A 17,971-nucleotide genomic window follows, 5' to 3' on the forward strand; every position below is an offset into this window, starting at 1 on the left:
GGTTACCAGGGGCCGGGGCTGGGGGGTTGGGGGAGGGAGGAATGGGGAATTCATTTCTGATTCATGGGTACAGTTTTTGCTTGGGGTGACGGAAAAATTTTGAAAGTAGATAATGGTGATGGATGTACAACATTTTAAATATAATTAATGTGACTGAATTATACATTTAAGAATGCCTGAAATGGCAAGTTTAATGTTATATATATTTTACTATAATCCCAAAAAATCAACAGAACAGACTAAAAACTACTCAATTGTGCCCCTTCAACAGAATGTGAATTATATATCAATTTTAGAAAGCCCTGGCCGGGCACAGTGGCTCACGACTGTAATCCTAGCACTCTGGGAGGCCGAGGCAGGCGATTGCTCAAGGTCAGGAGTTCGAAACCAGCCTGAGCAAGAGCGAGACCCCGTCTCTACTATAAATAGAAAGAAATTAATTGGCCAACTAATATATACAGAAAAAATTAGCCGGGCATGGTGGCGCATGCCTGTAGTCCCAGCTACTCGGGAGGCTGAGGCAGAAGGATTGCTTGAGCCCAGGAGTTTGAGGTTGCTGTGAGCTAGGGTGACGCCACGGCACTCACTCTAGCCTGGACAACAAAGTGAGACTCTGTCTCAAAAAAAAATAACAAAAATAAATAAAATAAAAAAGCCCAGAGGCGCATTCAGAGACAAAACAGCACGTGAGATCCAGAGTCTGGGCACTCTGGAGCTTCGCGGTGGCAGCACCTGGGACGGGAGGGGAGGGCGGGATGCTGAGATCCAGCACGAGAACCAGCAGGTGGGGCTCCGGGAAGAGCCCAGGAAGCAGGGAGAAGGAATCGAGAGCAGTGGGACGCGGCGAGCTGGAGAAGGACAGCAAGGAAGCAGGCTGCGTTAACGGGACGAAGGCAAGCTGTTTTCCCTGCTGGGTGGGGGCGAGGAAGCGAAGCGAGAGGCCCGGTGCCGTCTGTTGTGTAATAGGGTGTTCCTAAAGGGAACCCCTCCCACCCTTGCTCGTCACTGGAACTATGGAACAACTGGATACAACGGGCCAAGGCAAGAATCCGTGAGTTTCTTGTCACTGCAGGATGGCTTTCTTGTAAGATGGGACAGCTTGGCCAAGATGACCCTGGAGGAGGTAGGGCCACTTCCTGGATGGAATCCCAACAGCTAGTGAGCCTTCCCACCGAAGAGATCGGGAAATCCTGGGTCTCCTCGTCTTGTTATCCACCACGGAGGGCGGGGTAAAACCTCTAAACTCTCCATGGGGCTGTCTCTTTGCTGTCACTGGGAAGCCCCTACGCCTAGTGAGCAATGCATAGTCACTGATTAATGCTGATTCACCTACCTTTTTGGATTTATGTGTGACAGGTCTGGAAAAGATGAATTAATTTGATAGTGTTTCTAATCTCTTCCATTGTTAGAAAGCTCTGCGCTCTACCTGAATACACTATGCAGATTACAGAACTAATGGGAAGCTGTTAAACGAGTCACTTTAAAAACGAGCACACATTTGAGATGACTACTGTGGATTCTTCAGGCCCACGTGCGTCGATACTACTGGGATTCGTTCCGCTATTGCCTCTAATTGTTATTGACGGCTTATCAATCCCTTATGAGTCGGTTAATGCAAGGGAGAGAGAGTGATAGTAGAATGAGAAATATTTGCTGAAATGGCCTTGATGGAATGAACATCACTTCTGAATAAGGAACAAAGCAGTCAGAGTTCACAATTGCATTGTGTTGTCATGGCAATAGACGATTTTCATCATTTTTAAATGATGAAAAGAAATAAGGAGCTAAGAAGTAAAGCAATCAGCCCCAGTGGAGAAAACACTGCTGGAGGATCAGATATAAACCTGTGACCCCTTCCCTGTAGGGTACTGTCTGGAATGTGATTCTTTTCTTAAATAGAGACGGGATCTTGATGTCGCTCAGGCTAGAGTGCAGTGGCACAATCATAGCTCACTGCAACCCAAACCCTCAAGTTTAAGTGATCCTCCTGCCTCAGCCTCCTAAGTAGCTGGGACTAACTACAGGTGCGAGCCACCACACGTAGCTGATTTTTTTTTTATTTTGGTCTCCAACTCCTGGCTTAAGTAATCCTCCCACCTGGGCCTCCCAAAATGCTGGGATGACGGGCATGAGCCACCGCACCATCCTGGCATGTGCTTCTGATTTGTATTTGCTAAACTGAGTCCATTTCATCCTTCAGGACCAGAGTCAAAGCTTATCTCCTCCAACGAACTTCCCATGACTTCTTTCATGCCTCTGACTTCATAATCGATGCCGTATATTTTATGACACTGATTACAAAATGCAGTAACTGGATGCAAACTGCCTACTGCTCAGAGTGCTTTATCTATGTTAGCTCCTTTAATCGTCATGGCAAGACTATGTGGTAAAGAATACGACTCCTTTCATTTTAAAGACAATGAACTTCAAATACAGAGAGCGTGGGTTACTTGCTTGCCCCAGGTCACATGGCTCGTAGCGTCAGCACTTGAACCCAGAGCCCGCACCATTGGTCACTGTGCTGCACACCAGCAAGGCACCCAGCAAGCCCCGTGGGTGTAAACTAACAAATGCCCCCTCCTGGTTCCTCCAGGGCCACCTTCAGTCACCACGGTCTTCTCTAAGCATGGGGCACAGGTGGTTCTCCCGGAAGGCTTCCTGGCTGATGGAAACAAGGGCTGCTGGCCCGGCTACCTTCTCAGGGGCGTGTGCTGCTTGCTGCGCTGTTCCCACGCCCCCAGACCAGAAACACGGGGCTGCCAGTCCTTCCTGTGAGCAGAAGGAAAGAGCCGATGCCTCCAAGCCAATGTGCTCTTTCCTTGTCACTCCCGACTTAAAGTCGTTAGTGAGGAAAAAAATCATTTTGATATGCACACATATCCCATCCAAATTATATTATTTGCATATTTACATCTACGTGTATGTCCCTGCCTGTGTACACACACACACACATATACATATATCACCATTAGTGTCACATTTTAAATGACCACTTTCTAGTCACCTACGAATCAGAAATGGGGGCCCGGAAGGAGCCATGAGTAGTCCCCAGTCCCCGCCCCAGGAGATGCGACGGAGTGGGGGGTTTGTTCTCCTCGCCCCTTCTCCCGAGGTCCAGCCTTTCTCTCCCTGATCGGCCCAGGAGCTTGACCCGCCTTTCCTAAGCCCCTCGGCCCACCTCTGAGCACCGGCTGCCCTGCGGCACCCAGCCCTCTCTGGGGCTCTCCCCTCGCCTCCCTCTGAAGGCAAGGACCCCACCAGGAAATCAGAGCGTGATAGTGACAGCTTTGTGATGTGCTCAGGTGCTAGGACGCGCAGCTGGGGACTGTAGGATGGAGCATCTCTTCTTCCAAATGCGCCGTGAGCCACTCTGCTCAACCTGCCGGAGTGTGGGGAACGGAGCTCCGCAAAGGTGCGGGAAGTCGGCTGGACAAACACCCTTCCATCTCTCGAGATGCGTCACATGACAGAAATATCTTTCCACTGTTGGGGTGTGCTGTGCGTAAAACCGAGAAACAGCAAGGTCGCAGCACGTGGTACCGTGTGTCTGGGTTCCTCTGCTGCTCGCCCAAGCTCGAATCCCACGCCCGGTGAGAGCAGCGCCAAGCGGGCTGCACGCAGCCTCTCCAGGAATCAGCAGCCGCAGTGCACGCCGCCAGGGTGTGGTGGAAACGCAAGCTCCTTCTGCTTTGGGTTTTTCCCCATGCAATAACAACTGTGTGTGTGCTGCGCCCCTCTGGGAAAGGGTCTGAATTTGTCAGGCCAAAGTGTTTTGAGCAGCAGTTTATCAGTTTCCTGACCAACCCTTACCTAGAATGATTTCTTTATATTTTCAACTTAGTATAAAGAAGGGGAACATTTTGGGCCGAATATTTTTTATATAAACATGTTAAGAGTAATTTAAGTAATTGTTTTTATATCTAAAATACTGATATTTAGGAATCAGTTTTCTTTCTTTCTCTCTCTCTCTCTCTCTCTCTCTCTCTCTCTCTCTCTCTCTTTCTTTCTTTCGACAAGAGTCTCACTCTGTTGCCCAGGCTAGAGTGCCATGGCATCAGCCTAGCTCACAGCAACCTCAAACTCCTGGGCTCAGGCAATCCTCCTGCCTCAGCCTCCTGAGTAGCTGGGACTACAGGCATGCGCCACTATGCCCAGCTAATTTTTTCTATGTATTTTTAGTTGGCCAATTAATTTCTTTCTATTTTTTTGGTAGAGATGGGGTCTCACTCTTGCTCAGGCTGGTTTCGAACTCCCGACCTCAAGCAATCCGCCCACCTCGGCCTCCCAGAGTGCTAGGATTACAGGCGTGAGCCACCGCACCCGGCCCAGTTTTCTTAAAGTTTACATTTTTTGGTAACATTGACTGAAATAGGTTTTGAGCAGATGCTAACACACACAAAGGGAAATGCAGAACATAGCAGTGCCCGGTGACCCACCTACCAGACATTTCCAGGCAATGGAGTGCATGAACATAGGAAGGAATAACAGAGACTGCACAAAGTAATTTCAAGCGGATCAACTGCAATGAGCTACTCTGGTTACACACTTTAAAATCACTCTTCTGGAGGAAAGTTCTATGTTCTTTCCTCTACGAGATCATTCTGGGACAAGGCAAGGTGAGCAGGGGGTCTGCATACGGAGACATGCACCTGTAAGCTTTGTCCGAGGAGATTCCAGGGGAGAAAAGATGGCTTGTTCAGCACGTATAGATGGTTACATGCTTTTCTAATCAAAATCATCTAGGCCGGGCGCGGTGGCTCACGCCTGTAATCCTAGCTCTCTGGGAGGCCGAGGCGGGAGGATTGCTCGAGGTCGGGAGTTCGAAACCAGCCTGAGCAAGAGCGAGACCCTGTCTCTACTATAAATAGAAAGAAACTAATTGGCCAACTAATATATATAGAAAAAATTAGCCGGGCATGGTGGCTCATGCCTGTAGTCCCAGCTACTTGGGAGGCTGAGGCAGAAGGATTGCTTGAGCCCAGGAGTTTGAGGTTGCTGTGAGCTAGGCTGACGCCATGGCACTCACTCTAGCCTAGGCAACAAAGCGAGACTCTGTCTCAAAAAAAAAAAAAAACATCTATAAATATTTAAAATGAGACCAGTTCTACTACTTAATCCTGGGGTACCCCCAAAAATGTTTGCTGTGTAGTTTCTTTTCTGTCTTTAGCTATGAGGAAAGAGTCCCCTAGTCCAGCAGTGGAAAAAGAGGAAGGAGTCCACGGGCTCTTCCTTGGCCTCCCCACGTGTAAAAATCCCAGAGAATGAAAAGAGCTGACTGTGCCCTTCTCGCTGCCACCGCTCCGGCACCCTGACGCACGCCTGGTTCCCAGTGGGGGCTCCCCACGGCCCTGGCACGGTGCCCCGCACACAGTCGGTGCCACACGGCATAGTGGTCCTCGCAAGAGGTGGCAGGACAGAGTTTATATCTGTTGAATTAATGACTGAAATGAGTCGCTCTGGGCAGTCACTAAGTTTGGCACTTCTTCAGTGGCACGGCCGCTGAATCCCCATGCTGCTGCTCAGAACCTTCATCAATTTGGTGAGTTACTTACCTTTAAGTATTCAACAGGAATAGAGACACCAGCCCTGTATAACCCATCCAACGATGAAGGAGACAGTGCAGGTGAAGACACCCGGTGAGTGTTTGCTACGCGACCCTCCCCTGCAGCTCAGGCTCTCAGTCTGCCTCTGCCAGGCGCTGGTTTCTGCTTATGGGTGGGAGCCGCTGGCTAGCCACCTGCTCTGGCAACTAACAGTGCCACCGATTTGGGGTCAGAAATAACGATTTTTTTGCCTAGGCATCCTCTTAAAAATTCTAGGCTATATCATCTGATCTGGGAGATTTGGTGACACCATCAGTTATATCTAACAAGGTGGGTTTACCGCTGTGTGTCTCACACTGGCTGTAAAAGACACTTTGGGGCTAGAGGCGCTGCCACTGCTGTGAGCATCGCCGGGCTCCGAGCTGAGGCTGAGCCATGTTGGGGGAATTAACCAGCATTTCAGTCAAAGCTATAGGGCTGGGAATCAGAAATGCTAGAACTGGAGTGAATAGCAAATAGAAAAGGAGGTCGTGAACACAGAAGACCGGAATCAAGGTGCTGGGAGAAATCAGGTTTGGGAACAGGGTGATCAGGGTGAAGGAGGGAGGCCTCTACTGTTCAGGCTGGGAAGCTCTCCACCTGGAGAAGGGCGATGGGGCCCCTCTATTTGGCTGTGCTTGGGGGTACGTCCTTGTTTTCCAGGACTGATGCTTTCCCTTGAGTCCCCCTCTGTGTCTCGACAAAACTGACCACCCCCATCTAAGGGGAGACCCCTCAACAACCCCCTCTCCCTCTTGAAATCCCTTTCCTGCTTGCTTCCACCTTCTCCTGGAAAAGGTTCCCCACTGAGCTCTTGCTGCTCTTTGCCCCATCAATCCCTCGATGGAATTTGCAATCTCGCCTGCTCTGTGGTTTGTCCGCAGCTGCCCAGCAGACCTTTGACCTTAAAAAAAAATCCCTTCTCCCCTGCTATTTCCTCAAGTATTCTCCCTTGGAATCCCCACAGCACTTTGCTAGTTTGTATGGAACTGATACCTGTTTGCGTTATAATGATTTGTGTGTGTTTCATCTTGCTTATTACCCTGTGAACCTCCTGAGGACAGAGACTGTCTGCCTTATTTATGTAACACCTGCAATTCCCGGCATAAGATCCTACGCTAGTGGGGCCAATAAATATTTACTGTGTTAAATTTTATGATAATTCTGATTTCCAAAAACGAGTGATATTTCCTCCCATTTTTTCCCTCATTCTAAAATAGAGTCACAATAATATGATCCCAATTACACAGTGGTTTTTCTATAAATAAAGCAGCTACTGGTTTCTGTTTTATCCTACTCAGACTAGAATATGCTTTCTTTATCTGCTTGGGTCCTGAAACATTTTCTAAGGCAAGAGTCATTTAATTTCTTCAGAAAATATTATTATCGTATCTTATTCTGTGAGCTCCCTGTCACCAATGTGGGCAGCTGAAACCATTCAGATTACTCCCTGGTCTCAGTCTACAGCTTCCTCCATTTGGCCTACAGTCTCTGGCACATTTTCATGGCCCTGGCAGGCAGGCAGGCCCTGTCACTCTTCCTTGCATGGAGCTGTGGTACCCAGTGGCCCACTGCCCGTCTGAGGCTGCCCCTCACCAGTGCACCTGCCCTCTTCTGGGTCTCTTTGAGTTGTTTCCATCAAAGTCCTCACCGGCTGTCCAGCAACTCAGTTCTCCCTTTTCTTTCTGGGGCCCTTTGGGACTGTGTGGAGCAGCTGTGAGCTTTGGCTCTGGGCCCTGCCAGCTGTCTGTCTGGTGGACATGGTTCTCACATGCCTCCGTCTTCAGTCACACCACTCAGTTCTCTCCTGAGCCACAGGTTGAGAATCTGTGTCAATTCAAGTCTCAGACTTCAAACATGATGTCCCAACCTAGTTAATTTTCAATGGCTTTTGCTCTTTTCCAGTTGTGGCCAAGAGCTGTGCAGGGTTGTTCAGCTACAAACTCGTGGACAGGCTGCTCCAGGCCAGGCTCCGTGTTGGGGCTGGGAAGAGCCTTTCTCTTTGTGAAGGGACCACTGAGCCCACAGTTTTCCTGGGGGTAGGGGGAGGGATGAGGCACTGGGGAGGACAGACTACTGACTCAACTTGGGCTGTCATCAAAGAGGAAACTGAGGCCAGTCCTTGAATGGGCAGATGGGGAGTAAAACAACACTAGCCTGCAAACATGTGAAGTGCTGCACGTGGACTCTGTGACCCCATATCCCCTGGTACCTGGCACCTGCTATAACCAGAAGTGCTTCACTATGACATTCTCCGAAATCCACTGAAGACCAGGCTGAGCCATCCAATGGGAAGAGAGGACACTTGAATGAGACATACACTGGCCCCATCCTGGGAAAACCCAAACCACTGCACTTGTAAAGTTGGGAAGGGAATGCCCCATGCAGGAAGAGCTAGAGTGGGCATGTTTTAATCAAGCTACCTGTACATTTTGTAATGATTTCAAGTGTGAGAATTTATTATCTAATCAAAAGGATTTGTGATTACTAATTAGTTACACTGTATCCAATCAGGACTTAGTAATTCATGCCTCACTGTGAATGCTAACTTTCACCCCCAGGGGCAGGCTGTGGGCTGACTGGCAGCGTTGGGCTTGGGAACGCCAGGGCCCCCCTTCCCTGGCTCTTGGTCCCAACACAGAGGAGCCAGCAGGATGGGGTGGTGAGACTTTGGGCTCTACGAGGTCCCAAGGTCCCTAGAGGTACAGCTGGCCAGGGGACTGACTGTTCCGGAGGGGTTCATCAGGCTACGCCACCTGAGCCAAGTAGCCCAAGTGAAAACTGCATTTTGTTGAAATCTGGCTGGGAAGTGTAGAAAAAGGCTTTGGCGCCAGGGTTAATAGTCTTGCAAATATAATAAATATTTCTTTCTTCTCCCCAGGAAGCACACAAAGAGTAAAATGAATTATTACTACTTTGGAATAAACAGCAATGCTCTCTGGGTGAAGAGCCAACTGGCAGTTTTGAAAGATTGGGTTAATCAGACACAGGGAAATTTCTGATTAATTGGACAATTACTTTGAATTCTGAGTGAGCCAAGGCGATGTTAGACAAATATCTTTACTGACTGGGAATAAATTCAATGGCCTGAGGCAGAGATTTTTAAGCTTATAGAGTAAAAACACACTGGCATTGCATGCCTGATTTTTATGGGCTCAAGTTCCCCAAATATATAGGGCCTATAACTATTTTTTAAGACCAAAGTGATTCAAAATCACTTTAGTTTCGAACAATTATGAAAAATGTGTTTGACAGCTCTTGAAATAACTTTAGGGCTTCAGGACATGGCAAAACCAATATGTAGGGGTCAGAAGAGAGGGAGGGGTCATGACGTTTGATGACGGAAAATGGCCAGATCCACACACAACGCAAGCCCTTTCGGCTCCTTCCTGGCAGCCTAAGGCATCGCCTCACCTGGTGGGGGCGTGTTTCTGCTCCTCCTCCTCGTCCGTGTCACTGCTGATGGTGATGACGCTGACCGTGGGGCTGGGGGTGTCGGGAATGACAATTGTCTGCCGCTGCCGCTCCCGGGTGGTGCTGGAGGCCACGTCGCCCCACCCACACGTGACGGCGGTGCCACCGGCCGGGCTGCTGTGCACCATGGCGCAGCGGGGAGGTGTGTTCTCCTTGACGCGCTTGGATCGCTGAGGGGAGCTGATGGCCTGGGAGGAGGACACCTCGCAGGTGGAGACGTTTCTGTAACAACACGACCACACAGGCTTACAGAGGACAGTCAGGCCCAGGGACGCCTTCCAAGGAGCCCAACTGCCTGAAACACCAGCTTTGCCAAATCTCCATGAAAAATAGTTCGAGGGCGAGACCAGTCCCTCTCTATCTGTAACTGGGAGAGTGGCTGCCTCTAGGGATCTTTCAGTTAGTTGCTACACAGCTGTGGAGAGCAGTCTGGTCTCCTCTGGGCTCTGGTTTGGCTCTGTGTGCCAGCTCCTGAGGGGCAGAGGGTGCAGCCAGGGCTGCAGGGAATGGGCTGTGCCCAAGGGGCACACGGGTCTTGCAGGGCCAGGTGCAACGGCCAGGAGCCAGCTGTGTCTGCCCCATGCTGCCCCGTGTCCTCAGGGTCAAGGCCCTACTTTGAGCTCTGCATGGATGTCCCCTTAAATGTACTTAAGTCTTGTTTTGGGGGGCAGTGAAAGAAGTGGTGTTTACAAATGAAGCTTGGGTTTCCTTGCTGATGGCTGTTCTACTGTTTATTAAACTAAAACATTCATTTCTGAAGAGTTTCAGGGTGTAAAGGATATAACTTTGTTGAACAATGGTTCAGCTTTCCTTCCTTCCTCCTTTGGAAAAAGGACATAACCATTCAAGTATTTGTGTGTGTATAATTAAAAAAAAAAAACCCACCCAAGAATGATTTTCCTGGATTTTGACCCCTGAGCCTCATGGGAGGCTCACTAACCTGTTTGAATTGAGAAAAAATTGAGAAAAGTGCAAGAAGAAAAAGCATGCTTAAAGAGAGATCTTTTAATCTTGATTTTGATCAACTTGAAATTCCTTGTTAAATTAGCCAATGTGATTTCTGGTAACTTTAGGGAAAAATATACCTTCTTCCGTCCCCATCAAACCCTCACTGACCCAGGTAGAGGTTGAGAATCCCTTATCCAAAATGCTTGGGAACAGAAGTGTTGTGGATTTTGGATTTTTTCAAATTTTGGAATATTTGCATATACATGAGTTGGGATGGGACTCCACTCTCAACACACTCAATTCATTTGTTTCATATACACCTTATACATGTAGCCTGAAGATAACTTTATATAATATTTTTAATAATTTTATAAATGAAACAAAGTGGTTTTTCTTTCTCCTCTAGTGAATCACTGAATGAAAAAATGTTGACTGTGACCTGTCACATGAGATCAGGTGTGGAATTTTCTACTTACAGGCATCATGTAGGTATTCAAAAAGTTTTGAATTTTGGAATATTTGAGATTTCAGATATTTGGATGAGGGGTGCTCAACCAGTAGTATCCATATAGTGAGAGACTAAAGCCAATGCAAAATGAAACGTAGACTTTTATGTGTCTTTAGAGATTTTAGGACCTTCTAGCTAAAGGGATGGCAGTAAAACAAAAATAATTCAATAAAGGTGGATTTATTGTTCTTATCTAGCTGGTGTCAATGCTTGCTCCTTTTCGGGGGCTGGTAATACGTTTTACTGGCAAGATTGTTCCATTGTTTGTACTTAACCATAAACCTATATATTTGTTATTGCTATTATGTTACAGTTTTGAGAGTATGTTTTCGCTACCAGCAGTTATAATATCTCCACTTGGCATTGTTAAAGAAAAGTAAGCCTGGCCATATCAGTGACAAGGGAGACACGTCTGGTCTTTCAGACTGTTTTGCTTGAGGTGTTGGTCTTAAAAATAGGCAAATACACAACTCTCACTATAATTATATCGCTCTTAAAATGCACTGGCAATAAGCCTCCATGAGGCCAGCTGGGTGGTGAGTAGACAAAAAAGAGGGGCTTGCAAACAGGTTGGGAGCCTCAGGGTTTTTATCACCAGTACTCAGCCAAGGTGAACCACGAGGATGAAGTCGTGGGTCAGACCAGTGTTCTGTGTGACCGCCTGCCTGGCTGGGCATGACGGCCCATGAGGATCGAGACAGTGGACTTTGTTGCTGCAAATTTAACAATGACATGGGCATGTTGTCACAAGGCTGCCAAACAAGAGCATTCTGGAGGGCTGCCAATGATCTAATACGAATCCCCCTGAGTTGTCAGAAATACCCAAATAAGGAATCTTAAAGAAGGATGACAACTTGAGGAAAGCCAGCTCTTGAACTAATTTTTAAATCAGAATGAAGAAAAGCAGGCCTAACTTCTGGCATCTGGTCATATGAGGAAGTAGAAAAGCAAAATTCACCAGACATTCCGTACACCAGACTTCTCTTGATTAACTTACTCCAAATAAGCAATTAAGTATTATACCTCCAAATCAGTGCCGTTAGGAAGAAATGAAGGAGCAGTGCTGTAGTTGCACAATCTCTATTTTTTCTGGCTTGGAAATATATATATATTTTTTTAAAGAGTTAGGTTCATTGAGGTATAATTGACGTACCATAAAATTCCCCCTTTTAAGTGTTTGGTAAGTTTTGGCAAATGTACAGTCATGAACCTCTACCACAACCCAGACTTAGAACTAGCTGCTTCTAGTCAATCCTTTTCTACTGATCTCTGGCAACCCTGATCTGATCTGTTTCTATGTTTTGCCTTTTCCAAAATGCCATAAAATGGAATTATACGGCATGTAGCCTTTTGTCGATCTCAATTTTTTAAGAGTTCATTGAGATGAGATTGGATTGAAAGGGAGTGGGAATATGGGTATTCTGCTGGTCAGTGTCTGGGAATAACCAAAGTGATTGCTTACATTTAAGCAAGGAGCTAAATGAGTTAAATTTCTGGTCTTAGATTTCAAAGAAAGCACATTTCTTTAGTGTTTTTTTTTTTTTTTAATTATGGCAAATGATTTCCAAAATGAAACTTCAGAAGTGAGGTTGAGTGTTCACTAGACAAGGAGAAAGTGACAAAGATTCTTTGCTTTGCCAAACTTTGGTCAGGCTTCTGAACCTTCTCCTACGCCCATCTGTTTACTCTTGTAAAAATCCAGTTTTGGCAAAGAACCTTGCTAAATCAGTTTAGCATGAACTCCCCACCCTTGATATCTGATCACCTTCGATATCTGTCTGATCAGGTCCCTCACCCTCCACCCCCCCTCCAGCTGATGCCTTGCCACCCCTGCTATCTTCAGCAAGAATCCTGTTACATTGGTTTAGCCAGAATCCCCCTCACCCTGATGTTTCCTCTGAGTAATTTTCCGTCCACTGACCTCACACTGCTCCTTGGCTGTCCATTCCCACCTGCCTATGTCCTCTGGAGTTGAGCCCAATCTCTCTCACCCACTGCAAGAACCTCTGCACCTGTCCCTATACCTAATGTGATGATGCCGATTCAAGCCTTCCTTATCATGGTTTAACAAGCATCATGGAGTAATTTTTAAATTTTTTCTTTAACAAAAAGGACTGAAGTTCTTGAGGCATCAAACACAGTGATTCCAGGCCCTCACCCTTAGGGTGTTAGGTCTAGCAGGAGTCCTCGGACTTTTTAAACAAGGGGCCAGTTCACTGTCCCTCAGACCGTTGGAGAGTGCGGGGGCACATTTCACACATGCGCACTGTGGGTCCGGGAGGAGTCGGCTGCTAAGCAGGACAGGCAGCGGTGGCATAAACACTGGGCAGGCCAGATAAATATCCCTGGCAGGTCGCATGTGGCCTGTGGTCCATAGTTTGAGGACGCCTGGTAGGGTAATGCAAGAGGCAGGGTCTCCACTCTTACAGGGCCCGGAGTGAGTGCTTTCTGCAAACCCTGGGGCCATCCACATAGCGTAGGATGTTCTGCTAGCTACTGCAGGAAGATGAATTGCTCCCTGGCTCATGCCAGCGATCCAGAACATCTGGTGATACTCTTTAAATCTAAAAGGTATTCCTGTAGCATTCAGACCTGCTGGGGTTTCCCTCCTCCAGGTTGGCTCTCACCACCTACCTCACAGATGACTGGTGCTGCTTACTCTTCCGGGAGGAGGTGGTGCTGGTTGGCTGCTGCCGCATCACATGGGCCACACCCACATTTAAGGGCTGGGCTGCAGGAAGGGTCACATGACCGGTCAATAGCGCAGGCTGCTGCATGATGGGATTGTAATGGCTGCCGTGAGCATGCGTGTTCCTGAAAAGGGGCCAGGAAGACAAGGCACCTTAGTGATTTTATGAGAGAAGAGATCTCTGTAAGATCAAGTTTTCTCCCCTGTTAAAAGCTGGCCGCAGTTGATTATCTCACTGCTCTGTGAGGTTGCCGAAGAGGTGAGCCTGGCCAGGTGAGCTCAGCAGCGGGTTTCCTGGGGGTGGGAAAGTCGAGGCATTGTTCTGGCATAGTGGGAAGAACATGACCAGTTGGTGAGCGAGAAAAAGGACGTTCAAATGGAAGAATGCTGAGTGTGCAGGATCAGGGTTTTTAAGTTCTGGGGACAGGACATAAATGTTTTTTCTAACTTTTAAAGTCCCTGAGCAGGTGACTAGGCTTAAAGAATATGTGTATTTTATCTTAGAATTTATAAAGTGCCTCTAATGGGTTAGTTCATTCTATTCTGTGAAGGAGGAAGGGGATGTTAGTAGTATTATTTTATTAATGAGGAAATTGTACTTTATGTGAAAAACAAACTTTCAAGACTGGGAGCCATATGTTTCTGGCGTTAGGAAGTGTTAATGTTCTTTTGAATTCCCTCAGTGGCTGGAACAATGCTCAGGCATGTAACAGCTGATCAATTAATTACATGCTTCCTGAATGAACAATTAGATTAACTGAAGGTTGACTAGACATGTATAGAGTTTGGTATTAAATCAAAATTAATAACAGTCATCATAGAAATACTGGCAGCCCTCATCCTGAAAATGGGTCATGTTTCAAAATTCTTATAATCTGGATTGTATGAAGCTCAAAGCCTTGTTTTCCCACAGAAATGTTAAAAGTGGTGATTAATTCAGAGATTTGCCCATAAGGGCCCATTTAACACATAACATAATTAAAAGCTAAAGGAGAATTCACTTGAATTTTTAAAAATTATAATATTCTATCTTTGCAACATGGGGAAAAGGATGAATAGGAAAAGAAGAAGTAGATCAACACTTTTGTAGAGATTTTGATGGAGTCTTTTGGTCATTTACATAGACTTTACAAACTGATGTTATGGCTTCTTTATTTTGTTGTGGCTATTTCTCCTGGAGACACGCGGCATTCTTTCCCCTTTGATATAGGTCCAGCACTGGCACTTCTCTTTTGTCTATTAGCCACGATGATGGATAGTGTTTGGCCCACACATGAAATGGAGAGAGATCGGGAAGAAAGCGTGTTGGCTTTAGATGTTTTCTGCGGTGTCCAGGTAAGAGATGTGAAAGAGAAAGGAAGGAGGGAGGAGGAATGAGAAAATATGCGTGAGTGAGTGCATGAATATTTCTGAAAGTATATGAGCTATAAGACAAAGGACAAAAGGCGTACGTATGCATTATGGTCTTTTAGGAGAAAAAGGAGTGAGGAAAAAAAGCAACGGTCAGACGGCTTTTCACGTGGGTGGTGTTCCTACGAGTGGGAGGAGGATGGCAACTCCGCTGAGTGTGGGTCTGTGTGACTGGGGGAAGGGGAGACGACAGGTTTATTTATTGCCTGTCGTGTACCAGGCGCTGCTATGGTGCACATTAAGTCCAGGCCAAGCGCACTGTATTTTACCTTAATTTAAATGTCCCAATAATCCCATGAGGTAAGTATTATGATCCCTGCTTTATTAAAGCAGAAACTGAGGCACATAAAGGTTAATTTGCCCCAGGTCATACAGAGAAAGAATCAAACCCACTTCCACCTGGTTTGAAAGTGTCTCCAGTGAATGGGGGTGGGCTGCTGCCAGTGGGCCATGGGGAAGAGCCCCTGTGCTGTCTTCCTCGTTCCAGGCAGAAAACTAAGTGGAAGGGTGGAGGGAGCTGCAGTAGAGGCTTTTATCTCTACCTTTCTACCCTTTCTAAGCTTTTAATTCACAGCAGCCTCTTGGGTCAGAACAGGAACCGTGGGAGGCTCCCTGGGTGGTATGGAGGCTGTCGGAGGATGGAGGAGAGTGACCTGCCCTGATGTTTGTGCTTGGTGAGACACAGCCCAAAAGGGCCATGGGGAGTTGGGGACAATGTGGAGAGTTGCCATCTGGCTCTGCACTGGTGAAGCAGGGCATTGTGGTGGCGCTGGGAGGAGGCACAAGGAAAAGTGGGGAGTGGCCATAAAGAGAACAGAGCAGCGTGTCTGAGAGGAAGTCAGGTGGAGGGGTGGCATTCTGGAACCAGGTGCAGGGGCTACAGTATGCTGGCCCATGGGCAGCTAGATGTCTCTGGGCTCCAGGGGAAGCAGGCTCTGATCTGGAAGATATGACTATTACCTGAGGACGCACATTCGACAAACATGCCAGAGTCCACCCTTCCAAATAGACCCCATTCTGTCAAGCCTTCCCCTGGGAGGTCAGATAGACTCCACTGTGCCCATGTCTCAAAACATCTTGAGAAGAACACTCTAGAATTGCTTAGGGCTTCAGGGACTCTCTTCTGTATTCTTTTACTAGTGACAAGTCTTTGTTTCCTGAGAGAGGAATTTAATTCTGAGAAACAACCAAAAATCATCCAAAACAAAGTCTGGTGAATTACATGGGTGATTAAATGATGTATCTGAATTTGGGGTGGAAAAATGACAACTGAATGTAAATTAATGAAGCTGACTTTCTTTTTCTTTTTATTTTTTTTTATTTTTAAAATATCCTGAAGCTGACTTTCTCGTAACCTGGTACACTATTTAAAAACAACCTCTTGTTATACCTTAGTCATAGGCCACATTATATGTGTGTGTGTGTGTGTGTGTGTGTGTGTATTTATTTATTTAAGAGTTGAGGTCTCACTCTGTCACCCAGGCTAGATTGCAGTGGCATGATCATAGCTCACAGCAACCTTAAACTCTTGGGCTCAAGCAATCCTCCTGCCTCAGCCTCCTGAGTAGCTGGGACTACAGGTGAGCATTACCACATCTGGTTAATTTTTTTTTTTTTTTTTTGAGACAGAGTCTCGCTTTGTTGCCCAGGCTAGAGTGAGTGCCGTGGAGTCAGCCTAGCTCACAGCAACCTCAAACTCCTGGGCTCGAGTGATCCTTCTGCCTCAGCCTCCTGGGTAGCTGGGACTACAGGCATGCGCCACCATGCCCGGCTAATTTTTTATATATATATCAGTTGGCCAATTAATTTCTTTCTATTTATAGTAGAGACGGGGTCTCGCTCTTGCTCAGGCTGGTTTTGAACTCCTGACCTTGAGCAATCCGCCCGCCTCGGCCTCCCAAGAGCTAGGATTACAGGCGTGAGCCACAGCGCCCGGCCCACATCTGGTTAATTTTTTAATTTTTTTTTTTTTTTAGAGTTAGGGTCTTGCAATGTTGCCCAAGCTGGCCTCAAACTCCCAGCCTCAAGTAATCCTTCTGCTTCGGCCTCCCAAAGTGCTGGGATTAAAGGCATGAACCACCGTGCTCAGTCCATGTAATATTTTAAAAAGCTTTAAAAGGCTCTCTGTAAACCAGGGGATTCAGGTGCAGGCCAGCCTGGCAGCTCTCTGCATCAGTGGTGGACATGCCTCCGATCCCAGATGTGCCCACTCATCCTCAAAGGGTTTCCCACTCACCTCCAGTCAGCCAGCTGCTGGGTGCCTGCCATGGTCTCGGGAATCACGGTGGCATGCTGCACTGATGTGTGGGTGGCCACTCCAGTCAGCTGCTGCCACGCTGGGGGAAGCAGGATCTGCTGGGTCCCACTCGGCCAGGCCTGCTGGAGAGCAGAGGATGTCTGCAGTGACCATGTTTGTTAATCACATAACTGATCTGCATGAATCCAGCACTCATTCTGTGCCCAGGGTTGTGTTAGACCTTGTGGTGGGGATGAAAGTGGAGACCTGGTCTCTGGCCTCAAAAACTAAGTGAAGGGGAGAGAAAACTAACAAATATAGCCTGCCCTCCCAAGGCCTGCCCTGGCTCCATCTTGTGGGCGACCAGGTTGGGCTTTTTAAAAAAATTAAAAAACAAAACAAAACAAAAAAACAAATATAAACTAAACAGAAGATGATAAGTACAGGGGCACAGCATTATATGAAAGGGATTCAGTCATGTTGAAGAATGATTGATTTATACATTTGCTGGGATGGGCAATGCTCAGAGTTTCCAGTTCATTTATTGACTTGTTCTGTCACACAAAGGATGGCAGGTAGTTGAGTTGGGCCAGATGAGGGCGACTCCTTGCCCTCAAGAAACTTTCTACCTGGTATTCCTTTATTTAGTATTCTATCTTTTGTTTATCAATTAGAATCTAGAGTTCCAACTGTGTTAATTCTGAATCTAAGTTTACATAATTCTGAGATCACCAAATATCTGGAACCGACATCTGAGACCAAATATGAAGTTACCCTTAGTTGAGAATTACTTCAACTCCTCAAAGCAAAAGCTAGAGATAGATAGGAAGTCACTGCTTGAATCTTTATAATATTAAACTTGAATCTCCATATTATTTAGGTTTTTCTAAGAAACCTAAAATGAATTTTTGTGACTCCTCCTTGGTACTTACTGGCTTGTTGTTGGTATTGTGTTTTAAGCTCTTTTATCCTCAATCACTGTCCTGCCTGCCCTTGGTCATTAAATGATTCAGGCTGAATATAACTATCCAAAGTTGGACACCTAAAGGACCATCACTAGGGGAAAATACCCTTGGGCAGGACAAGGATTTAAAGATTTGATAGCTTAGTTATATTTCTCTCTA

The 17,971-nt window shown here is 46.8% G+C and overlaps 1 protein-coding gene across 6 annotated transcripts in view; it reads right to left on the reverse strand.

Moving 5' to 3' along the window:
* Positions 1-17,971, reverse strand: part of HIPK2 (homeodomain interacting protein kinase 2) — a 191,796-nt gene that overhangs the window by 22,877 nt on the left and 150,948 nt on the right. For 4 of the 6 annotated variants that reach the window (XM_076006651.1, XM_076006653.1, XM_012767994.2 and 1 more), the window contains exons 10-12: positions 16,848-16,990; positions 13,147-13,326; positions 8,997-9,278 (exon numbers count right to left, since the gene is read on the reverse strand). In XM_076006651.1, the coding sequence (XP_075862766.1) occupies positions 8,997-9,278; positions 13,147-13,326; positions 16,848-16,990 (605 nt within the window). The remainder of the gene's footprint in view (positions 1-8,996; positions 9,279-13,146; positions 13,327-16,847; positions 16,991-17,971) is intronic. The other 2 variants (XM_076006652.1, XM_076006654.1) reach the window with 1 other exon arrangement.

Source organism: Microcebus murinus, chromosome 9 (genome assembly GCF_040939455.1).
Source record: "Microcebus murinus isolate Inina chromosome 9, M.murinus_Inina_mat1.0, whole genome shotgun sequence".
NCBI classification, from domain to species: domain Eukaryota; kingdom Metazoa; phylum Chordata; class Mammalia; order Primates; family Cheirogaleidae; genus Microcebus; species Microcebus murinus.